Genomic DNA, 25,485 nt, shown 5'->3' on the forward strand with positions numbered 1-25,485 from the left:
GAAACCGCGTCAGGAAGAAACACCAGGGAGGCAGCGAAGATGGACTCGATATTGAATCTTTAATGCACAGAACAAGCTGCCGGGAGCCTTTCCAACGAAGGCTGCACACGGAGCCACCCCGTCCACTTGGAGTGCTACAAAAGCCCAGCTTGCCTGCAGTGTCCCGGGCACCTGCCTGGCTCCCTGCCCCAGGACCCTCGCTGGTGTCACCTGCGCCACCTCCTCCTGGCGTCCTCGGCCACCACGGCACCGGGGCCCCACAGGCTGCTGCCCGGTGGCAGGGCAGGCAGGGCAGGCAAGGCAGGCAGGCAGGGAGGGGATCACCCTGCACCCATCAGCTCCCCTCTGCCTGGCCCTGGCCTCGAGTGGGTATCTCCTCCTCCCAGGGTTTTTGGAGCGTGTAGTCCAGGAAATTCAGTAAGAAAAGATTAAAAAGGAGAGGCTTTTTATGCTGAGTCAAATTAGGTGATTTCTTTTTTTTTTTTCTTTTTTTTTTTTCGCTCTTGAAAAATTAAAAAAAAAAGAAAAGGAAAAGAAATTAAAGTCCAACTTGCTCATTTCTTGTTTCTCTGCTGTCTGTGTGAGAAAGTCCTGTTTGGCCTCGCTGTCCCCTTCATCACCCGACCCCAAACCCCACCAGCCACTCAGCACATCACAAGTCCGCGACTCCTCGGAGTCCCTTTGCCTCCCACAGCTCCAGGCCCGCTCCTTCCCTCACCGCCCCTTGGACTCCCCGTAGGTGTTGCGCAGCATGGAGACCATCTTCTCCTCGCAGGTGACTTTGGTGTCCCTCAGGATGCTGTACCAGACCACGCCGGGCGGCCGCACCTCCTCGCTGCGGCAGAACAGGTAGGGCATGGTCTCGGTGCGGCTCTGGATGTAGGCGCTGCGCAGCAGCGTCGAGCAGTGGCTGCTGACCTTCTCCAGCCTCCTCAGGATCAGGTGAGCCTTCCTAGAGGGGACAGAGAGGGGAACAGAGCAGGGCAGGCAAGGCACAGGGGAGACCAGGAGTCAGGATTTCTGCATTCTGCCACCAGCTCTGTCTTGTGGCAAGAATGGACAAGACCCATTGTCTAAGACATTGTCTTTCCTGTTCCAAGTGGAGAGAAGCTCTGTTTTTTCCCAAAGTTCTGGGTATATCTACCATTTAACAGCACCAAGACCTCAGGTCTCACCCACTGGAGCATCTTGTGTGCCCTGGGGACAGTTTACCCCAGCTAGATTGTCACCACCACCATATGATCCTGGCCAGCTCCAGCACATGTCCTGGCCCCACCTGCCACCCTGGTGAGACCCCCAGCACCTTCCTGCCCCTGTGACCGTGTTCACAGGGGTCTGAGGATGAGGGAAGAGACGAGGATCTGACTCCATGTTTCAGAAGGCTTCATTTATTACTTTATGATATATATGATATTAAAACTATACTAAAAGAATAGAAGAAAGGATTTCATCAGAAGGCTGGCTAAGAATAGAATAGCAAAGAATGATAACAAAGGTTTGTGGCTTGGGCTCTCTGTCTGAGCCAGCTGGGGGGTGATTGGCCATTGATTAGAAACAACCACATGGGCCAATCCCAGATGCACCTGTTGCATTCCACAGCAGCAGATAATCATTGGTTACATTTTGTTCCTGAGGCCTCTCAGCTTCTCAGGAGGAAAAAAGGTAAGGAAAGGATTTTTCATAAAAGATGTCTGCGACATGCCCCTGACTGATGAGCCAGCCTCCCTTTCCTGATTTCCCAAGGAGGTAAACAGCCCAAAAGGACTGACACTAGAAGAGTGAGGAAAAAAAGCATAACACATTAAGACAAAACAAAATAAACCCGTAAGAAACCAGAATCCCCTTGTGGTAGTCTGCAAAGTGCTAAATCAAACAAAGGGAGGGAAGAGGGTTTACTTCAGTGGTCTGAAAGTTTCAAGATCACAGATTATTTCCTCTCCCTCTGGTGCCACAGGAAAGCTCCGGATTCAGGAGTTGGGGATTTCACAGTTCCTGCAGGAATGTAAATTCCTGATAATGATTATGTCAGGGGCAGCACTGTCAGTCAGCAAGGCATAAACACGGGGATTATTTGATTAGGAAAGCTGAGTGGTGCTGCAGCTCGGGCTGTGAGCTGCCAGCCCAGGGGGAGCATGGGGAGCCTGGTGTCCAGGGATGGGACACCAGGGAAGGGCTGGTCAGGGTCACCTCAGCACCACAGCGGAGGGCAGAGAGGGTGGCAGGAGGTGGGAGGGCATCCTGGCACCCCCAGCCAGCTCAGACCTCTCCCTCCAGAGTGGGAACACTGGATCAAAGGCCGTAGGAAACCACTGCTCCTCCAGGGCTGCACATGGGAAACTGTCCCGCTCCTCCCCGTGCTCTGGGTCAGCTTTGAGGGCAAAGGAAGAACAAAGGAAGTTGGCCCTTCCTGGACAACACTCCATGGTATCCATTTATGGATTTTATCCACAAAGACACAAGGCGGAGAATAAAAATAAAAATTAAGATAAATAATAAAAATAAATAAAAATAAAAATAAAGAATAAAAAATTTATAATAATAAAAATTTGAGGGCACTTTGAGCCTCGTTAGCTACACACACATCTATAATAATGACATCATGGGCTGAGCACTGACACAACACCTCTACTAATGTTACCCTCCACAGCAGCCACCTGACCTACAGCATCTGGTGCTCCCACCACACACCAAGACCTGACACACTGCCAGGAACAGGTCCTGTGCTGCTGGATGTGTGCCTCTTGGAGCCACAAATTCCATGATGGCATTAGGTGCTTTTGGTGAAGACTGATTGACTCAAGCTCAGCTCAGCAGCAAACTGAACTCTGTAATGATTGTCCCTACAGCTGCCAAACCAGAAAATCAGTCACTGCAGCTGGAAGGGACCAAAAGCCACCACCTGCACCACTTCCTGCTGGGATCAACCTGCCTGGATGAATTTCTTCTGACCTGTTCCTAGAGTCAGGAGTCAGGATCCTTCCAGTGCTCCCCATCCTCATGCTGGGAAATATTCTCAATATCTGCATTGGTTCTCCCTTTCAGGGAAGGCTGAACAAGCACAGGACCCACCTCACCTCATGGGATGGATTTTTATGCCAGCTGGCCATGCTCAGGAGGAGATCACTCAGCCAGAACACCCTCACAGAGGAAAAATCTTATCTCTCTAAGGCCACAACTCCACGATCACCCTGATTTATCCCAAAGCAGCTCTACTGCCAAAATGGGGTACTGGCCATTCCCCAGCTCTTTAGCTCGTTCTTGTGCTGGTGGCCATGGACCTGAATGCTGTGCCAACACAGGAAAGTTGTTTATTCAAAGGCCAAACAAGCAATCATTTGGGTTTTCCCCCCAAACTGGGAAACCAGCTCATCACAAGGCCTCTCCCAGGCACAGCAAGAGGGGAGCAATGAGGAGTGGCCATGACCAGCCCTTGAGGAAAACCCTCATGGTTGGTAACCAACATCAACACAAGGAGTGGACACCTCACGTGGCCAGTGGCTCTCTGCTAGCCATTCCTCTATTCCACTCTTCCCTTCCTCTGTTCCCTTCTCCCCACTTCCCCTATCCTACCCTCCACAGCTCTCCTCACCCATCTCTCACTTTTCTCCCACACAACCTGCCTTTGCCTCCATCTCCCTTGGCCTTCTCCACCTTCCCATTTTCATTGCTCCACTACACTCTAAGGATCTCATGGATATTGCTAGAACTCACCATGCTGTCCTTACTTCCTGATATATACTCAGGCCTTTTATCCAGGCAGATATTCCTACATGTGAGAAGCACTTCAAGGATGGCAAGAAATCCAGGGGTCAAACCACCCCAACCTGCTGATGCCTGCTGTGCCAGAGGCTGGGATTCTCCTGGAGCTGTCTCCACACACCTGCTGCATCCACAGCTCACTCTGTGAAGTCAATCCCAGGAAAAACCTGTGTTTAAGGACGGGATGTGGCACATGATGGGCTGGCCCTGTGAGATACTGAAAACACTGAACTGTGGTCACAGGGGAGACAGAGTGATGGGGCAGAGGGAATCAGGCCCCTCACTTTTGATGTCCAGTGCCAAAGCTCCAGTTTTGATGGGTTTCACTGCTTTGAGTCATTTATTTTAGCAGGGTAATGAAGTCATGTGTAAATGTTAGATTTAGCTTTCGGCTGTCAGCTGTTCCCTCTTAAAAAAAATAAGGAGGAAGAGAGACAGAGTGGGTGAGGGGAGGGGTGAGAAAGAGAGAGAGGCTTTCTGGTGAAGACTGGGTAATAAATTACAGGAGCAGTTCTTGGGCTGCCAATTTAACACCATAAATCAAGCCCTGGGTATTACCCAAGTGCTCCCTATGGAGGGCTGTCGGGTCAGAACGACCACCTTTTCAAATACTGGAAATGAAATCTTCCTAAATGCTGACCAACCTCATCCCTGCCAGAAATTGCAATTTATTGCCTTATTAAAGGGCAGGAATTGGGAGGGGACACCAGGGGAGCGAGAGGGGAGTCACTCTCCTGGCTGCCTGTGGCTGGACCCCAAGGGATGAAGTGACCCCACAGCCCAGATGGGGATGTCCCCATGTTGGTGTGGGCCAGCAGTGCCCTCTCTCCCACCACAAGAGCCAGAGACTGGTTCTGGACTGCACTTAGGTGGTGGATTTAGGAGGTCACAGCACAGTCACAAATGATGAAGAGGGGGAATTTAAAAATAGTGACAGCTCTAAGCAGCCACTTCCCTCTGCAGTGCCTCATGGCATGGAGGGGGAGAGGAAATGGGAGGGGATGGGTGTCTGCTGCCAGGGCACTTCCCAAGGAGTCCTGCATGAACAGGAGACAGGGCCCTGAGGTCCCTGCTGCCAGCCCCAGCTCTGCAAGGGTTTGCCAGAGAGCAGGAGCTTCCTGCTCTGCCAGTGCCAGGGGTGCTCCTGCTGGGGTGTTTGTCCCCTCCAGCTGCACAGGGGACAGACAACACTCACCTTGAGGGCTGATATGGGATGAAACCATATCCAGAGCCAGCAAAACCCTGCCCTGCCTCACCTTGGAGGGAGGTACTAAAAGCAGCATGAAGGAGCCATTAAGGAATGATACCTGGGCTGGAAGGAAGAATGAGATTCCTGAGACTGCAGGGAGGGGTGGCTGCCTGGCTGCTGTGCTCCTCCATGAGGTGGTTTTGTCATAAATTCGGATTTTCCACTCTAGAGAACTGACCTGGGTCTTTCAGACCCTTGTGTGTGAGGACAGTGAGTCCAGGACTTGATGGCCTCTTCTTATCACAGCCTCCCATCAGAACATTGCATTCCCCCTTGTACCAGAAGGCAGCTGCTCTGGAGATGCATTTCATGTCCCTTGGCCAGCCCAGCTGCCTGCCTGGGTGACTGGCTGGAGCAGGGGACAGGTTGTGAGCCCTGCGCTGATGCCATGTACTGACCCCAGTGTTGCTGGTAGCCACAAATAGAAAGAAGATTTTAACTTAATTATTTGTTCTACCTCCTCTTAAAAGCCATACCCAGCTTGCAGTGGTCATAAGAATCATCCTGAAAACACAGTAAGAGAAAATAATAGTGAAATCTCCCTGTGGCTGTGATAGGAAGCAGGCTGGCTGCAGGGATCCAAAGGACTAGATGCACAGTAGCATTAAAGTTCACTGATTTAGACAGATTCTTCTGTCTTGTTGGAACAAATTAACTGTGTGAGATTCACTCAGTGTCTGTGAGAGGAATGGGGGGAGCAGGAAAGGGGCTGTGGTTGCTAGAGGAGATGAGCAGGATGAGGCAAGCCAGGTGTTGAGATGCTGCTGACCACGGAAAATCCTGGTTTAGGGCCACCTATGAGCTAAGTTTTTAATGTCTCCTTAACGTAAACGGTCTGGTTGGGACATCTGGCTGTCAGTGTGTCTTCTTGCCAGCAGCTGTTTGCAGTAACCTGTGGCTTTCATGGAAACTGGGCTCACGAGGACCTCAGTGTGATGTATTTATTACACAGAGGCAGCCGGCTCCCCTCTTGTCGCTCTGCTTCATGAGTGAACGTTCACTGTGAAGCCCAGGCTCATCTGATAAACATTTCAAGGTACAAAAATGCATGTCCCCTTGGGAAGGAGAGCAGCCTGTCAATTAAAATCCTCTTATGAGATGGCCTCCCTTGGCAAAAAAAAAAAAAAAAATAAATAAAATAAAAAAGTCCTCGTTGCCTCCTGCTGCGTCAGGGGCTCTGCTTCTGTCCAAGCTCCCTGAGAAGCCAGGCTGCATGGCAGAGCTTCTCTCTTGTCACTGGCTGCCTTGGCCTTTATAGGTCCATCCACTTGGCTGCAAATCACGTGTTTCTCAGGGCAGAGGAGTGCTGGGAGGAACTCCCCTGGCTCAGTGGGGACAACACACAGCAGCCAAATTGACCGTGGGCTCCAGGTGTAGCTGGGTCCTGGAACTGGCAGCTTAAATGTCACCCTGCAGTCCCACAGCTTGGAGCAGGTATCAGGTTAGGCAGCATCCTTCAGTGGGTTGGGTCTCAAGTAACAGGGGAAATGAAGATCTGTAAGAAGAAGCTGATGGCTCCCAAGGATTCAGAAAAAAAGGAACAATTGCAAAGGACAAACAAGCCTGCAGTGTCATCAGAGGGAAGGCACGGGGAAGATGAGAGTGGCTCTGTGCCAGAAGCCACTGAACTACCAAAGAAACTATGACCAAGGTCATCTCTGGAGGAGGACAAGCTCCAGGCCAGCTTGGATCTGTGTCCAGAAGGGCTGTAAAGTTGTGAGGTCTCATCCTGGTACGATGGAGAGATCCTCAGCCACATCCAACAAGCAGATAGGAGCAAAGGGAGAAGGAAAAACTTTTCCAGGCCTATATTACACCCTTTGCCCCCCACTCCTCAGTGTTTCCAAGCCCCCAGCTCACCCAGTGGTACAAAGAGCACCCAGCTGCCAGGTGTCCCACCAGAATTCATCCAAGGACTGAGCAGGACCTGGTGCTCCAAGGGGATACAGGACAGCTTGGTGAACACCAAAAGGGGGCTTATCTTAGCTACAAGGAGACGAGGGGGTCACATCCCCAGTGGCCAAGGGGAGTCCCATCCCCAGTGGCCAAGGGAGGTGACATTCCCATGGCCAAAGGGTTTCACATCCCCAGTGGCCAAGGGAGGTGACATTCCCATGGCCAAAGGGTTTCACATCCCCAGTGGCCAAGGGAGGTGACATTCCCATGGCCAAAGGGTTTCACATCCCCAGTGGCCAGGCAGAGGGGTGCTCTGGGCATGGGGCAGGGCAGCACACAGGGAAGGGACAGGTACCTGGGCCCCAGCTCATCCTCGCTGCGCCAGACGAAGTCCCCAAACTTCTCGTAGTGGGAGTTGTAGTGGTGCTGGACTCGGAAGAGCATGGAAGCAGAGACCTCCATCAGGGTGTTGTAGGCTGTCTGCTGCTCCTTCCCGCTCGTGTAGCCGTTGTAGAGGTTGTAGATTTTGTCAGCTATCTCTGGAAAGGATCAGGGCATGGCATTAATGACCAGCTGAAGGTGCTAACATGGCAGGAGGAGGAGCAGAGCCCTTGGGCTGGCAGCTGGGCTGGCAGCTGGGGTTGGTGCCAGTCCCTTGGGGCTGCCTGCAGTGGGGGTCAGTGACTGCAGAGCATTCAGCAATTCCTCAGGCTGATCCTGCAGTGCTGTCCTGCATGAGCAAAGCTCCCACAAAGACTCCAGCAACACTCCATGAAGGAGCAGAAGGAGAGGCAAAAAGCTGCCAGGATATGTAGACAGCCTTATCCTCACAGGAAGGGCAGGCAAGCTCTTCCCAGATTCACCAAACCAAAAAGCCCTTGGCCAAAATGGTGTTAAAGAGTAGGAATAGATCAACACTTGATCCCAGGAAGGCACTTCAGCCAGAAATGCAGCACCTCATCATTGTGGGCATTGGCTGGAGCAGCTCAGATGTGCTAAACAAGAGAGTTAACTCTCTGCTAGAGAGAAAAAAAATCTCTTTTTGGAGATGAGAAATGCACAAAACTGCATCTCCTTCTTTCTCCTTAGTCTCCTGTTTGCTGTTTTTCCATGGGAATGCTTTTCTTATTGAACCTTAGCACTAACCAAAATATTTTTCTGTATGATATTCCCAATGGAAAGCAAGCAAGAAAGAGAACAGGTAACATGATGGTCACTTAGAAGAATCCTTTCAAACCTGAAAGCAGCCAGGTGCTCTGGTTTGGGTGTAAGGACAAGTGGGATCAGTTTCAAAACTGAACAATGCAAATGTGCAAAAGTAGCTGGGCTTTTATCAACATTTCTGTTTCCAAAGTGATGCAGCTGCCCCCAGCATCCCTTCAAACACCCAGAGCCAAAGGTTTCCTGCATGGCCCAGCCAGGGCTGCCTCTCTCAGGTCTGTGGGAAGGGATTGCTCTTGTTCCAGGGGCCTCTGTCAGACACACAGTACCAGCTCCCACAGCCAGGCATGGCAAGGATGCCATGGAGTCACCAGCTGCCCAGCCAAGGAGACTTTGCCCCTGGACACTCCTGCAATTTGTGACCCACCCCCAGATTTGTCCCTGTGCCCACGGGTGAATTTGAAGGAGCCTTCCCACTGGGAGAGAAGGGCCTGGGCAGGTTTGTGGGCACACAGTGAAGAGAAGAAAATCAAAATCAGCAGGAAATATCTCCTGGCATGGAACACAAGGCACCTGGACACTGACCTTCAGCCTTGCTGTCATCTACCAGCGGGCAGGCTGTCCTCAGGGTGACTGTGCTCAGCTCTGAGTGTCTCCCTCGTGTATCCACTGCATACAGGGTAAATCTGGAAGGCAGGAAACAAAAGGAAAACAATGTCTTGATCCCTCAGTCCCACACCACCAGGTTGTTAAGGGAACCAGCCTTCAGAAGAGAAAGGAAAAATGTGGTCCAGGCACTATCAGTCAGTTTTGGCATCTCAAGGAGATGTGAGATGATCCTTGGAACAGAGGAGAACCCAGGGATGGGAGCCAGGGCTGAGGGGACAGGCCACTTCATCCCTGTCTGGAATCTGTGGGGCTCCATCTCCTCTCCCCTCATCCCAGAGAGCCCTGTGGGGCTTCGCCCTGAACCCTCCTGACTGCAGAGGGATGCAAACACCTCAGGGTTGCTCGGCCATGCCCTGATGTGAACATTACATTACAACACGGTGGTGTTTGTGAGCCGGGCTCCTCTCTTGGCCCTTCAGGGAGCAGGGCAGTAATTCTTGCTGTAAGTGGGCTCTGTGCTGACAAGTGACAGCTCGTACTCATCCTGTGAACGGCCCTTGAGTTGTTTGCTCCCTCATTTCCTCACAAGGGTGGGGCTGGCAAAAGGGTGGGAATGATAATTTCACACTTGAAGCTAATGGAGAGCATCTGACAGTAAAATATGGCTTTTGTGCCTGATGGAGCATTGAATAAACAGGCTGTGGCTGCATGGAACATCCTGGGATGCTGAGCTCAGAGTCCTGCTCAGGGCATCAAAGCTCCAAGATGAGAATGCTTCTTCGCAGCAGGGGTGACAATCTTCTGTCCAGTCTCCCAAAGGGCATCAGTTCATGTTTATTCACTCTGAGCTGGGCATGGCAACTCAAGCTGGCTTTGACAAAGTGCAGGGGCTGGTTTGAACCCCTCAGAGGTCTGAGATGCCTGGTGGTGGGATTCCCAGCCTGAGAAATAACATGCCACCCCTCCTTAGCCTAAGGTAAAACTGACCAGCTCTTGCAAGTGAGTGTAAGGAGTATTATAAAAGCAGCTGAAGCTTAAATGGGATTGAGACCCTGACATCTGTTTATTTAAGTAATGGTCCTAAGTCCTGTGCATCCCTGGGGGTGACAGAAGCAATGCCTCCCTCATTCTCACCCCACACACGAGCACTGCCAGCCCCCTCTCTCCTCCCTGCAGGCCCTGCACATCCCACATGCAGCTGATAAGAGCTGACATCTGCACGGTAGCAATTCCCAGCACAGGACAGATTCCCTCCAAGCAATTAGCATTAGCTCCCTGACAATACTTGCTGTCTGAAAGGATGCCAGCAGACTGCCAAGGAACTCACTTGTGTGCAGGGACAGCTCCCATTCCCACAAAGCTGGGCACACAGGGGATGCACACGCTCAGCTCACCCAAGGAGATGCTGTTTAATCCTTTTTGGCATGACATCATTTTCCTTAATTTACCAGGAACATTGCTCAGAGTGGAAGTTTCTCAAGAAGGACATCCATCCACACTGTACCACTTCACAAGCACCACACACAGGCTGCTCTCACTGAGGGACACACAGAGCAACAGGGCAGCACACATTTCCATGCAGGAGTCTCACTGCAGGGCTTTGCATCCCATCCTGAAGGTGCCACCAGCCCTTTCCCTCCCTTCAAGGGGAGTGAGGAGTCTCCTGCTGGGAGCAGGGAAGGTTTGTGTCTCAGCAACACCAACAGGGGCACCCAGGGTTGGGCAGGGGTTTTGGGGAAGATGAAACAGGAAAGCCTTATCAATATGATTGCCTGGCAAAAGATTTTGAGAATATGGAAACTATAAGCGAGATTGAAATGAAAGCAAGCTTTGAGATACCTCAGTTACTGAACAACTGGAAAACAATGGTGTGGCCTGCTGAAGGTGATCCCCTTGTGATGGAACAACACCCTCTGCTTGCAGAGGCCCAAGGCTCAGAGCAGACCCTGCCAGCTTGGCAGAAGGGGCCCAAAGAGGAGTTTGTAGGGTTTAAAATGTAACACAGGATGGTAATATAGGGATTCTTATAGGCTGTATGGATATATAATATCCAAAATATATCCAATATACAAATTCTATAGCATTTGTATATTGTACTAGATTGGTTAGTGAGAATCAGAATATTCAAAACAGAAGAAGATTTATTGTATTGTAACGGGAACTTCACTCTCTTGTCTCTTAGCTCTTGCCTTTTACTCTCTTACCCCTTTTACTCTTGTATGCTTTTACGCTCTTTCCTTCTCATCCTCTCTCCCCCTCTCTTCTCTCAGGCCTGCTCTGAGCTGTGCCTGGCAGCTCCCAGCAGGGCCCTGCCCCCAGGCCCTTTGCAATAAACCCCAAGTTCCAGCCCTGGCTCCAGAGATCTCTCATCTCCATCCATCCCCACCATCCTACCCCCCTCCTACACAGGGGCACTCCAGCCCCAGGATGAGGAGCTGGAGAACAGGGCAGGGACCCCCAGCTGCCCACCCACTGCAGGGCTCTTCTGCTCATCAGCAGAAACACAACAAGCAATAAGAGGCCTCCACATCAGGGAACTGCCCCCCATCTCCATCCTGGGGGCCCCTGCCGAGCCACAGTGGCTGTGCTGCTGTGTTTGCTTGTGACCCGTGTTCACAGGGGTTTTTGGTTGAGGGAAGAGACGAGGATCTGACTCCATGTTTCAGAAGGCTTGATTGATTACTTTATGATATATATTACATTAAAACTATACTAAAAGAATAGAAGAAAGGATTTCATCAGAAGGCTAGCTAAGAATAGAAAAAGAAAGAATGATAACAGGTTTGTGGCTTGGGCTCTCTGTCTGAGCCAGCTGACTGTGATTGGCCATTAATTACAAACATCTAACATGGGCCAATCCCAGATGCACCTGTTGCATTCCACAGCAGCAGATAATCATTGATTACATTTTGTTCCCAAAGCCTCTCAGTTTCTCAAGAGGAAAAATCCTAAAGAAAGGATTTTTCATAAAAGATGTCTGTGACATTTGCTTTGGGAAAAGGGTGAGCAGAGCTAATGTGTAACCTCTGCTCTGCCTGCAGCAGCTCAGGCTGGCTCCATTAGCTCTGAGGCAATCAGTGCCAGAGCACTTTCCTTGGAAAACAGAAGACTTTTATCAAAACATAATTGTAATATTCAGCAATCAGTGCCCATTTCACCTATTCCATTGCCAGTGGGGTCAGGAGCATTGGTTGGGTGCTGAAGCACATCCACCCCTTTGGGTGATGCTGAAGACCTGTGTGAGCCTTTTGACTGCACTTCTCCCCTCTGCCCAGCTCACACAGGAGCAAAGTCACTCAGCTGCCAAGAACATCTCTCCTGGTCAGGCCTGGGTTAAAAAATAGATGTCAAAAAACAAGCCCTCATTTTTTTTTTTTTTTATGATGTAAGGGAAGAAAAAAACAACAATGCAAATGGAAAAACATCAGAATCAAAGTGATTTTGATCTTGTCAAAAATTCTTTTTCTGAGAACAAACCCAACTGCTTTACCTCACCTGGAGCCAGTCCTCTTTCAAGAACCTTAGAGGAAACTCTTCATCTCCACTCCTTGTTAATGACATGTTTTGGACTCAGCACCAATCACCCCAGCTGGGGTGGAGGCTGGCAGCCTCTGCACCTCTCCAGCTCCTTCCAGCCAGTGACCTCAGAAGGTTTTAACATTAATTACAGTCCAAAAGATCACCCTGAAGCACAGCATTATTAATAGCTCTGTTTTATCGACAGTAAACAGAGACATATGGGGTGAAGCATCGTGCCCCGGAGAGGCTCAGTGACACGAACAGTTTGAAAACTCAGGAGATGATGGTTTCCAATCTTGTTCTCAAACCACTTGACCACCCAGCCTCTGCAGCAAAACACTTTTATGGCCAGTTAATGGCACTGTGCAGAGCGCTGGGGTTTAGTTTTGTTCTTTTATTCCCGGAAATGGACAGTTAAGAGAAGGGAGTGCAAGGACCTGTGTCTCTGTGTCTCTGTGTCTCTGTGCAAACCTAGCATTCACATCTTGCTGGAAACCTTCAGCAGATGCAGGCAAGGAGCAGCCTAGGACCCAATGGGACATCAGGGAGGTGGCCAATGGCAGGAGAGACCACCAGTGCACGGGAGGGATGGGGATGTGGCTTTAAGCTAAAGGAGGGTGAGTTTGGATAAGGTATGAGGAAGAAATTCATTGCAAAGAGGGTGGTGAGGTTACCAGAGCAGGTGTGGACTCCACATGCCTGGAGGTGTTCAACACCAGGTTGGGCAAGGCTTGGAGCAACCTGGGGTAGTGGAAGGTGTCCCTGCCCATGGTAGAGGGTTGGAATGAGATGAGCTACAAGGTCCCTTCTAACCCAAACCATTCCATCATTCTGCACCACCTACATGACAAACCAGGGGAAAATCAAAATGATTTTTTGATTTTTGATCACACTGTGGGATGGAGCTAAGCTGAGGGCAAGGTGGGATTTTGCAGCACTCCATGGAGATCCTCCTGCTCCACTTAAATCTATTACAGCATTGGGCCAAGGACCAAGCCAGGCATTGTCCCCACTGATGAGGATAGAGCTGCACTTGGATAGGCCAACCCCGGTAATTTGTAAATAAATGAGGCCAAAGAGTGGTTCTGAGTGCTTTGCTCAAGGCAGAGACCTCTGGGGTGAAGTCAAAGCCAGAAACTAAAAGGTCTCAGACCTACAGTCATTGCACAAAACCACGTCAGACAACCTGGAATGCCATATGGTAGCTACGATCTGGCAGAAGCTCCTTTATACCCTGGAGATGTTTTGTTTAGTGATAAGCTTTCCTCACCACATTTCCTCATCTTCTCCCTGCGCTTTCCAAAGGAGCTCCAGGCTCCCTGTTACTGTCTCACAGCTGATTCTCTTCTTCACCTGTGCCTTCAGTAAGATTCTACATGTAAACTTGTATTTCTAGAAATACTAGAATGTATTTTACCTGAAGAGATTTCAAAGTGGTCCAGACACATATGCTCTTGGCAGGGATCAGCCCTCCATGCCTGGAAATGCTGCCACCTCTACAGCAAATCACAGCATACAAAGTCCTATAAGGTAATGATGGTTAAATATTTACTTCTAAATTCAGATCTACTGGGACCTGAAGGAACTTTCAGGGAGAGATAGAAACCAATCAACATTTGCCTCAGGAAATGTCAATACCTTCCTCATAGATTCCCCACCCAGTGTTGGCTGAAGGCTGGGTTTATCACCAGACTCAAGATGCTTCTTGTGGGAGGAAGAGAAAGCAAGAGGGGGATGTTAATGCTTTGGTTCCTGGAACCCAATGGCTGTTGAGATTGTCCATTGCATTCAAGAGATTTAAAACCCAGAAAAGAATGCTTCTATCCTTTCTCAATGCAGAGAAAATAACCCAAAGTACAAATTTATACAGGCACCAAACTCTTAAGACTGAGAATGAAAGCTCAAAACAAGTTACTTATTTATAGACAGCATGTTTTCTTAACTCCCTCTCATGATGCTCATGATGCTTGAGTGCTTTACTCATGATCCTCATTTGCGGGAAGCAAGATAAGGACTTCTGAGTCTGACCTTCCTTAGCTGGGCTGCTGAGTTCTTTATATCCTACAGAGATACCACAGGCATTTCTGGTCTGCCTTGTGTGCTCTTCCTGAGGCCTTTGGGCGAGTGCAGCTGCTCGGTGAGATGCTGTACCACATGGGCTGCCTGGGCTGCAGAGGAAGGCTCTGATAAGGAGCTCAATTAGCACTCCCACAGATGCCAAGCCCCCATGCTAATTAAGCCTGTGTCTACTGGGACATGCAATGGCTGTGTGGCCAGCCCAGGCTCTGAGAGAATCACAGACTCACAGAATAATGAGGTTGGAAGAGACCTCCTAGATCATCGAGTCCAATCTGTGCCGCAATTTCTCATCCAGACTACAGCACCAAGTGCCATGTCCAGCCTTTTTTTAAACACATTCAGAGATGATGATTCTACCATCTCCCTGGGAAGAGCATTCCAGTACTTTATTATCCTTTTGGTGAAAAATTTCTTCCTAATATCCAACCTATCCCTTCCCTGACATAGCTGAGACTGTGTCCTCTGGTTCTGTCAGTGCTGCCCGGTGGAAGAGACCAACCCCACCTGCCTGCAGCCTCCCTTCAGGAAGTTGTAGAGAGCAATGAGGAGCCCATGTGAATGAAGGACAGGGCAGAGGTGTTGCTCCAGAGCCCCGTGTCACACAAAAACACAGCCTCAAGCCATGCAACCACAAAACGCTCCTGCCAGTGGGGCTTGGCTTGAGCTTGGCTGATCTGCCTGGGCTTGGTGCCGCGTTCTGCAGCCACGAGACTCTTGCTGTTCACTCCAGCAGCTCGGCAAGGGCAGCCCTGGCTGAGGTCCCACACACAGCGTGATGGATTCTCCCTCCCCTGGCAGCGTGGCTACCACCACCACCCGTCACGCCGAGCCTGAAAACACAAATCCTGCCCTGGCTGAGGTGTTACATGCACGTCCTGCCATCTCTCCCTGGCTGGTCACAGCCTGTCCGTGCCTCCTGCACAGCCCAGGCTGGCGGGGCTCGCACGCACCCAGCCCCAGCGTGCTGACACACACACACATCACACCCTGCCTTGCCAGCCCTTCTCGCTTCCTGTTCCAGCTGAAAAACAATGCTGAGGCCTCCCTTTAAAAGCCCTCAGTGGAGCAGCTCTTGGCATTCCCTGCTTCCCAGTGATCTCAGCACGGGGACTGGGTGCGAGGGATGGGGGCCGGGCTCGGGCTGTGCCAGGACGTGCAGAATGGAGCTGCCAGAATGGTGCCCCCAAACACACGTGGGTGGGAACAGACCCATCAGACCCTGCACTGTGCTCATGGGACCCAAACAAACTGTTCTCTGCCATTCTTGCAGTCTGGCAGTGTCCTCAGCTCCCAGGCACCAAGGTGAGGGGCTCTCAGGAGGCTTGAGTGGGGAGTGTGTTTCTTCATCCTGATACCCACAAGTGAGCAGCATTAGACCTTCTTCCCAGCATTTCCTGGAGCTAAAAGCATCCATATATTACACACACAGTTTCCCTAAAAGACTCTTCTTGAGCAGTGTGGGAGCCCAGGGGTGCTGTGGGGTGGAGCAGAGCTTTTTGGGTGTTTCACCACATGTTCCACACGCCATGGGTTGTGCATGCTCCAGGAGCCACCCACCCACTCCTGCCTCCCCACCATGGGTTTGTACATCCCCTGCAGAGCCTCCCAGCCACTTCCATTGAGGAACATGGAGCAGGAGCGGGGCTTGCCTGCCAGCAGCTGCCTGGGCAGGCATGGAAAGGGGCGTGTGCGTTTACTGCAAGCATTCCCAATTCAGAAACGATTAGACTTTAAAAAGAAATCAAATCAAATAAAAAGCAGCCGGTCCACACAAGCCACAGGAATGCAGCTGAGCTTATTGACAGCTCTGTGATTTGAGAAAATTAAGAGAGGTAAATGAGAGCAACCCCCCCAGTCTCTGCAGCAAATGCTGAGCAGACAATTAGCAGGGGGTGGTTTTGGGAAGGAGAGGATTTCTTGGTCAATTTGTTGGGCTCTGGCTTTGGGCTCACTCATGCCATGCCATGCCCATGGTGCCAGGGGAGGGCTGGTGCCCTGGCAGGGGACTGACCACAGTGCATCCCTGCCAAAGGCCCTGCTGGAGCCTTGGGATTTGGGCAAAGCTTTACAGGGCAGTGGTCACTCTTGTGCCATCTCCCTGGGGCTGGCACTGCCACAAGTGTCTTCTGCTGTTCATTGTCTTTGGTTCCAGCTCTGCTTTCCCATGGTAAGGAAACAGTGGACAATGCAATCCTGAAAACAAATCCCATCTTTTAGAAAGCTGTCCTCACTGTTCCACCAACCAAGAAAATCACCTTTTATAACTGAGCTGCTTTTAACCATCTGTGACAGCTGACCTGCTCCCATCAGCGTGATGGAGGAACAGGTTAGCAGCAACTGGTGCCACACTGGAGTATCAAAACCTTGCCATTACACCAATACATGGGGCTGTCAGTGAACTGTTCTCACAATTCACACTTCTTTTCTTCCCAGGACAGCAAATGTTGCGAGACTAATCGTTATCCTTCAACAGATGCCTCCCAACAAAACCAGACCACAGTTGTCAGATGTACCTGCCAGGACGTGCCTCAGGTGTCTGATAACTTTTGGAAGTGGATAAAACAGTGCCCATCAAATACTGGAGGAAGGAGGCAGGAGGAAGGCACAGGCTGCTCTGCTCAGCAAGAAGCTGTTTGACCAGGGAGACCTTGGGAAAAGGGCAGAGGAGTCTTGATTTCTGAGACGGGGAAGGCAGGTGGGGCTGGGGACAGGCTTGCACAGCCTGAGGTCCATCTTTGCTTTGTGTCAACCCTGGGAAAGTCACCCAGGTGCAAGGTTGCCTGAATTGCAGCAGATGCCATGGCCATACTCAGAAATAGTGACTGGAGAGCATAGTACTTCTCACAGGGAGGGGGGCAGGACCAGTAATTGCTGATGAATTACAGGGCTGCAGTGTGGGACAGCGCCACTTTGGTGTCACAGCATCCCACACTGTGCTGTCCCAGGTCTCCTGGGCTTGCACTCTGAGCTGTGAGGCCACAGAGAGCCAAAAGCTGGAGTAGGAGGTTTGGGTGCTGGTCCCCTCAACCCCTGGGCAGTGTCTGCCCTGCACCTGAGCAAAAACGTGATCCAGATTTGCTCAGCTCTCCCTCCTTTGAGCACTTAATCAACCTCCTTTTGTTTCAGATCCTTGTTAAACAGGATCCAAACAAAGGGTGAAGGGGAAAGAAAGAAAGAAATTAATTAAAAATCCTGACCACTCCTTGCTACTGCCTGGATCTATTGTCTCCCTGACAAAGAAATGCCCAGCAAGGCATTCACCTTCCCAGCTTCAACCATGGCATCTCAATTTCCCAAGATTTCCCTCAAAACCCTGTCAATAACCCATCAGAGTAGTGATTCCCATTACTGCCATGGCTGTGAAAGAAGGCCTTGCTGCACAGGCCACCTTCTGTCTCCAAGAACCCTGCTGATCCTGAATGATCCCTGTGTTGGACAGCCAAGATTCCTCGGGAGCCCGTCTGCCCCTCTGCCACCCTGTGAGCAGCGGTGCCAAGGCTGCCTTGGGTGAAAACTGCGAATGAGGGGAAAATGCCAGACAGGCCATGGCTTCATCCAGAAGGTGCAGGAAGGTCACTGCCACCCTCCTGGCTGCTGCATCCCCACAGTGTCATCATCGCCACGCAGCTGAGAGCTCCAACAAAGCCACTGTCCCTCCTTGCCTTATGATCTCCTCCTTTGTCCCCCCTGATCCTTGCCAGCTGCTGCAAGAAGCAGATAATGACTCCCCCTTCCCTCCCTCTCTGAGTACATCCTCCCAGGAGCAGCTTTGCCCCACTGAAGAAAGAAGAGCAGAGCAATCTTCCCTGGAGAGAAGCTTGGAGCTCATGATGGAGATGGGATGTGGATGAGAGAGCAGCTCCTTGGAACGACAGCAGGACAACACACCCAAAACAGCCACCCTGACACAGATAACATTAACACAGCTGATGTTGCAACGCTGGGGCTTTAGCTCCTAGGCACTCTCCAAGGAGCAAGCAGGATTCAATTAGCTTGGAGATGCCCCAGCAGAATTATGGGGTGTCCCATAGCGATGGCTCCCAGCTGGGAAGGCAGAACCATGGCAGAAGAAGCAGGATCATCATGGAATTACCAGCTTTGGAGAGGATGGATAGATGTCAGGACCCAGGACATCCCTCTGGCTGTCCTGAGCAGCCAAGACCCCTGCCAGGGGGCTCAGAGACCCTGGCTCAGAGCCCAAACCACCTGTGGGTTTGATTATGACCAGTGCAGCAAGTTACCAACCTTAGATGAAGATCAGCAAGCCATGACAAATTAAGTAGAATGATAGTGAATTTATCACAAGGTGAAAATGGAGAATTTTGGGGTTTTTAGAATGGGGGTTCAGGAGGCAAGATGGAGGGATCTGGGTGTGTCCAGCCTTTCTGCTTCTACTTCTTGGCCTCCATCTTCTGCTGTGATGGTGGCACTTTGGGATTGGTTTGGAGTAGAAGCTCACTGTCTAACACAGGTGATAGGTATTGGAAGGAATTGTAAACATTGTACACATAGTTTTTAGTGTAAAGACATAACCCTGCCCTGGGGGCAGGCAGAGTGCCTGGACTGTCTTGCTGAGCTGACCTTGGCTGGTCAGGAGAAAGAATTTTATAGATAAGGAACAATGAACAACCTTGAGACTGAGAAATGAAGAGCTCTGACTCCTTCTTCGACTGCTGGGCTGGGAAAAGAGACTTTCCAACTTTTCTCGGGGTCACTCTGACAAACTAGAGACCCCAACAGATAGAGGGTGTTTGAGGTCTGTATTTCTTGGCAGTCATCATGTCCTTGCTTTCGTCCTGCTGGCTGTGAGGATGAAGATTTGCAGATGTGCTTCTAAAGGCAATGCAGTAAGAACTGGCCAAGCTATTCCCACACTTCCCTGTCTGTCTCAGGGCTTGAGGCAAGGTGCTCCCCCCACTGCCTGGAAAGGCCACAGAAGGTCCCATGTTACCAGAATGTGAACTGTAACATCCTTTGGTGGAGTGAAGAACCAGGAGGTGATAATAAGCCACTGCAGGCTGGTGCTTTTGTCTCCAGTGAAGCAACAGCAGCTCATTAGAGTCTGTGATGTGCCAGAGTCCCTGTTCTGCTGGAATGCCCCAACAAAGCCCTGACAGAGGTCAGATGAGTTGCCTCTGACTCCCTGTGCTGCTGGAACAATTCCTACTGTGCCACAGCTTGGGCTGGTGCCCAAAGCTGCCAATGAGGGGCTGGTCCTGCATGGGCTACAGAGCATCAGTGAGAGCTGGTGATGGATCGAGCTGTCCTTGGGGTAGCAAAGGAGGGCTTTCCTCAGGCTCTGCATCCCCCATGTCCCTGAGGGTCTGCTACAGCCTTTGCAAGGCACTGCAATGACCATAATACCCCCAGCTCCTCAGGGCAGGGTGTTCCCTGGCAGCACCTGCATCCTCTCTTCCTCCTGTGCAGTATCTGCCACTGTCCCCATCAGTCTGGGACACCCAGCCCTGTTCCCTCAGCCACAGACACCCCACAGCCCCCAGGCCAGCTCTGCTGAGGCTGGGACTTGGAGGGTGAGTTTTGCTTTTAGGGAGGTTTTGCTTGTCTTTGCAGTGAGCTGTGGGTGGGTGGATTTCAGCCTCATCTCACAGCATTGGTCCTGTGTGCCAGGTGGGTTATCCCAAGAGGGACACATCCCTTTAATACCTTCCTCGGGCCACTTATGGGATGGTTGCCATGCTCCTCTGTGAAGAGACAGCAGTGGGTCAGGGTGGCTGTGGCTGCAGGGGATGAGCAGGAGAGAGGGAATAAATATTCACAAGGAGAGAGAGAATTAATACTCTTCCTCCAGATGTGCCAAGGAGAAAGGAGAGACAAGCAAAGCCCTGGACCCCTGCAGGGAACTCCACAATGGGAATGTTCACAGCTAACCATCCCTGCTGCTCAACCTTCCAACACTCTGCAGAGCTTGGCCATCACCAGCCCTGGGGACATGGGAGAGAGGAAGGTTGTGACCCCTGGCAAATTGGGAAATCTTTGCCCCTCCCAACCTCACAGTCCCTCTAAACAAGAACCAGACACTCCACAGCGTGCTACCCCTGGAGATCCCCTTGGTAGGGCTTGTTCTCATTCTCCTGGGGGCTTGGCTTCCATCTGCACTGCTGGTTGAAATCCAGCCCGGGCTGGTAGTGACTTCAAAGGGCAGTGTCATCTGAGGAGCAGTGGGTGGTCCATGGCAAGCAAGCTGATGGCTGACTGTTCTTATAAAAGGCACCACAGTAGGGTCCCCTGCTTCCAGAAGAAAGGCAAGGGCTGCACTGACCACAGGGAGCAGAGCTGGTGCTGGGCCTGAGGGACACTCACCTCAGTGAGCTGTGCACCCCTGAGGGCAGAGCTCTTGATCTGACCATTGGGTTTGTCCCCAGCATTACTGGCCAGCCCTGGCTTCACCTTCCACAGGCAGCAGTGCCAAACAAAGCCCAGCAATAACACACAGGGGAGAGGGGCACCCTGTGAGCACCCCAGGCAGGATCCCAATGAGACAAACCCCAGCTGGACTCTGGGAGCTCAAGGGGGCCCTGCAATGGCCTCAGTGCTGGCACAGAGATGGTGGCAGGCAGGGATGCTGTGTGCCAGCCAGAAGGATGCCAGTCAGGTCTGCAGTGCCCACTGTCCCGTGCCCCAAGGCCCCCAAATCCAGGGAGGGCAAGGAACTGGCAGTGAGCAGGATTTTCTCACAGGTCCAGCAGGCAGACAGGGAGGGTGGAGGGCAGGATGGAGGGGGGCAGGGGGGCCCAAAACAAATAATAAAAACAAAATCCCAGTAAGCATGTTAGAATTCGTTTGAAGTGCAGAGGAGCTTTCAGGCAGGGTTATGCACATCTCCCAGCCCGGCGTGATTTACACATTCCTTGCAAGCAAAGGAATCTTCCCTGATTTGAAGTAAAACAGATGTTTTGGGGTTTTCTTTCCCCCCCTTCCCCACCCTCTTTTAATCATTTCTTTATTGAAATGATGGCTATACAGCCAACCAGCTCAGAGCCAGAGCCCTGCTACCCCAGGAGCCAGGACTGGAGACCCTCTGTCCTGTGCCATGGGAGAGCCCCTTGTCATTGCAGGGACTGTATTTGGGAGCTTCCAGAGGTGTGGAGCCAGCCCTGCTCTCCTGCAAAAGCTGTTCCAGAGGCATAGCTCCCTGCAGTTTTTTTCCCTTGTTTTTCACTCTGCAGGGAGGGATTGTAACTCCCTGCAGCTTTTCTTCCTCTGAAGCTACAGCTGATCCTCTATCCCTGCTCCAGCAGCCCAGGTCCAGGAGACCTTCTAACCCTCACCACCAGCCCAGGAGGTGTGTTTGATGGTGGGATTTGCCCTTGTTCCCACACCTCAGTGTCACAGCTCACCCCAGTTGTGCTCTGTCCCAGCAGTGTGGATTGGGAAGGGCAGCCTGGTGCCTGGTCCATGCTCAGGGACTGGCAGCAGCAGTGCAGCTCACACACCCCAAGTGAAACAACCCAGCACAGGGATGGTGTTGGGCTGGCTGGAGCTGGGATATCTGTTAATTTCAGCACTGTGATCTCAGTCAAGTTACTTCGTCTCTATTTTTGTCACAAGTTTTCCACCGAGGAAAATTATTTGGGGAAGGAGCATCCATTTCCCAGAGGGATGCAGAGCACCAAGTGCAGTGGGGCTTCTGAGTGCTGGTTGATGCTGCAACCTACCAGCACAGCCATGCCCTCGAGTTTACACTCAGAACAATAAGTCATGGCCAGTAGCAAACGCATCCAGCTGCCCCATCTTTCTTTTTCTTTCTCTATTTTTTTTTTCTCCTTTTAAACCCTGTTGTTCTTTCTCAGTACTTCGTTGGTGGCAGGGTGGGAAGGTTTTTTGTAACACATTCACGTACCAGTGGGACTCACTCCCATCCCCGTCTGGTACAAGAGATTGCACAAGAGAGAGGAACAAATGGGGATGAGGAAATGCTGTTTATGAGAGGCAGCGCTGTCATCGTGAGCAAGGGACCCCCCGCAGGAGAGCTGGCCTGGGAGCCAGTGCATTTCCATTCTCTCCATTCATGCCTGCTTTCAAACCTCCCTGGAGTCTGCAGCCTGGCCAGGGTCCCACGGACTCCCACCCCCCCGTGCTGCCTTCTGTGATATTTGTTGTTGGGTGGAAAGAGGGAGATGTTGTTGTCTCATAAAAATGATGAGTTGAGAAAGAGCAGCAGCTTTTGCCATTGCATTCACTGCTTGTTTTCATCCTGCAGCAGAGGAAGGTCTTCCCCCCTGCACCACCTCTCCTTTGCCACGTTCCTTGTGCTGCCCTGCTGCCTATCCTGGCAGGGCTCTTCCCTAACATCCACCATGGAGTCTCTCATGGACTTTCCTGCTCGTGATGTTGCCTTTCCTTGCTGCCACGAGCCTTCTCCTGACCTGATCAGGAACCCTCCCTCTAATCCAAACCACATTGCTGCCTGATCCGACACAGTCACCAGTAAATAACCTTGACTGCAGCAGTCTGGAAGAACCAGGGATCCTATATCACTGCCACTAATGATTTAGGATTGTGCATCATTTGCACATGACACAGAGAGGGTCTCATCCCTACTCCCCCCGCCCAGCCACCTCCTCCAGGACAGTGCCTCCAAGGGAAAGCCACTGGGTGACAATCCCTCCTGCCTGACGCTGGTGTGCACACAAGGAATGGGGATGGCTGATTTCTGAGCTGCCTTGTGCTCTGCACAGCTCCCAGCAATGGGGCTGGGGCTCCCCCACAAACAGGTGGGGTATTAATAAAACCAAAAGTAATCGCCCAGGCACACATACTACAACCCCCTTGGGTCCCTCTCCCGTCTGCTCCTGCAAGCCCCTGCCTCCCCCTGCTTTCTCCACACACCTCAATTTCATTATCTCTGATCTGGAGCTGCCCATTACATGCTTTTTGCCAACATAAATATTTAATCCTGGTGCATTGCACGGAAAGGCCCTCGTGGAGTTAATCCTTCAACTCATGTTTCCACTTGGAAAACAATTTAGCTTGTGGCAGGGCAGCAGGTACGAGGCAGGGACAGAGCCCAGAGCTGGAGGTGGCCTGGGAGAGCTCAGGAGCTGTGTGTGGGGTGATGCAGGTGGGCTCCATGCTGTGGGGTGGGCTCCATTCCATGGGCTTCATTCTGTGGGGTGGGCTCCATGCTGTGAGGTGGGCTCCATTCCATGGGCTTCATTCTATGGGGAGGGCTCCATTCCATGGGTTTCATTCTATGGGGTGGGCTCCATTCCATGGGCTTCATTCTATGGAGAGGGCTCCATTCCATGGGCTTCATTCCATGGGCTTCATTCTATGGGGTGGGCTTCATTCCATGGGTTTCATTCTATGGAGTGGGTTCCATTCCATGGGTTTCATTCTGTGGGGTGGGCTCCATGCTGTGGGGTGGGCTTCATTCCATGGGCTTCATTCTATAGGGTGGGCTCCATTCCATGGGCTTCATTCCATGGGGTGGGTTCCATTCCATGGGCTTCATTCTATGGGGTGGGTTCCATTCCATGCTGTGGGGTGGGCTCCATTCCACGGGCTTCATTCTATGGGGTGGGTTCCATTCCATGGGCTTCATTCTATGGGGTGGGTTCCATTCCATGGGTTTCGTTCTGTGGGGTGGGCTCCATGCTGTGGGGTGGGCTCCATTCCACGGGCTTCATTCTATGGGGTGGGCTCCATTCCATGGGCTTCATTCCATGGGGTGGGTTCTATTCCATGGGCTTCATTCTATTGGGTGGGCTTCATTCCATGGGCTTCATTCCATGGGCTTCATTCTATGGGGTGGGCTTCATTCCATGGGCTTCATTCTATGGAGTGGGTTCCATTCCATGGGTTTCATTCTGTGGGGTGGGCTCCATGCTGTGGGGTGGGCTTCATTCCATGGGCTTCATTCTATGGGGTGGGTTCCATTCCATGGGCTTCATTCTATGGGGTGGGCTCCATGCTGTGGGGTGGGGTGGAGCTCTTCTGGAGCTCTTCTTCACTGGGGTGGCTCTGCTGGAGCAGGGATCAGGAGGGCTTGGACAGGTAATGGAAAAGCCACAGGGGTCACTGCAAGCTGCTACCTGGCAAGGGAGGTCCCAAGGGGGCTCCAGGTGCAGCACTCTGCTGGGCTTCAGCAGTGTTTGGGACATCCTGTGTGCTGAGCAACGTGGAAAGCCCAGAGTTTATCAGTTTGCTTCATCTGCCAGTGTGGGTCTAAAGCAGCCACATGATCCCACACTGCTCCACCTCTACATTCACCTGCACACCCAGAGGCTGCTTACAGCAGGATCTGGCCATGATTTTGCCTGTGGGCTATGGAGTAGGGTTATGGGATGATTGGTGTGTTTATGGGGCTATTGGGGAGCACTGAGGTACCTGCTGTGGAACAGGACAGACCCTCAGCAAAGGGAGATGTCCCAGTGTCAGGTACAAAGCTATAAAGAGCATGGGCAGAAATGCACCCCAAGGAATAAATTAAAGGCCATTTGAGATCTGGGCAGAGGCTCTCATCCATCCACCTCCACACCCTCAGGAGGGCAGCACCCATGGGGATGCAACACCACAAAACATCCACCAACCTAGCAAAGCCCTCAGATCCAGAGGGGAGGGGCATAAGGGGCCAAGACCACCCTGCAATGCAGGGCCAAGAGTACAACTTATGGCAGCTGAAATGGTTTGAAATCCTTCCCCTTGCATCAGCAGTGACGTGTCCAAACACTGAAGAAATATTTTGGTTTCAGTTGCTTTGTCTGAGAGGTTTCCCCAGCAGCCTGGGGTGGGTGTCCTGGAGAGCAACCAGCCCTCCCCAACATCCCCTGCCCCATGTGAGAAACTGGGGTGGGCAGGACACATCCCCACAGACCCTGCCCAGAAAGGCTGGAAGACTGGGATGTTGCAATGATGCAAACCAGAGGGAAGGGAAACATGAAAGTATCCCAGCCCTTCTGGTTGGGGTTGTGCAATGAGATTAGGAGGGGAGGCCACTCCTGCAGCTGCAGGGCAGTGGGAGATGCTCAGAGGGAAGGAGAAAAGTGGCATGCTCCAGACCTAGCTCAGGTTGCTGCTGCCATGGGCTGCCCTGCGGCTTCCCTGGCAAAAATCAAGAGGAGAAAAGATGGAAGACAAGCAACAGACCCTGATCCAGGGGTATGACAGCCCAGGGGTATGTGGCAAGATGTGTCCAAGCCCAGCTCACTGCCCAGGTGTTGGGAAAAGCTATTGGGACATGTCCCTGTGAC

The 25,485-nt window shown here is 51.7% G+C and overlaps 1 protein-coding gene across 1 annotated transcript in view; it reads right to left on the minus strand.

The window, feature by feature from the left end:
• Window positions 1-40: 40 nt before the first annotated feature.
• The window catches only part of ASTN2 (astrotactin 2), a 352,354-nt gene continuing 326,909 nt past the window's right edge, over window positions 41-25,485 (minus strand). Inside the window, 3 exon segments of the mRNA XM_036393845.2 lie at window positions 41-952; window positions 7,260-7,443; window positions 8,651-8,751. Coding sequence (XP_036249738.2) covers window positions 715-952; window positions 7,260-7,443; window positions 8,651-8,751 — 523 coding nt within the window. The 3' untranslated portion in view covers window positions 41-714.

The sequence above is a fragment of the Molothrus ater genome, chromosome 20, assembly GCF_012460135.2.
Source record: "Molothrus ater isolate BHLD 08-10-18 breed brown headed cowbird chromosome 20, BPBGC_Mater_1.1, whole genome shotgun sequence".
Classification (NCBI taxonomy): domain Eukaryota; kingdom Metazoa; phylum Chordata; class Aves; order Passeriformes; family Icteridae; genus Molothrus; species Molothrus ater.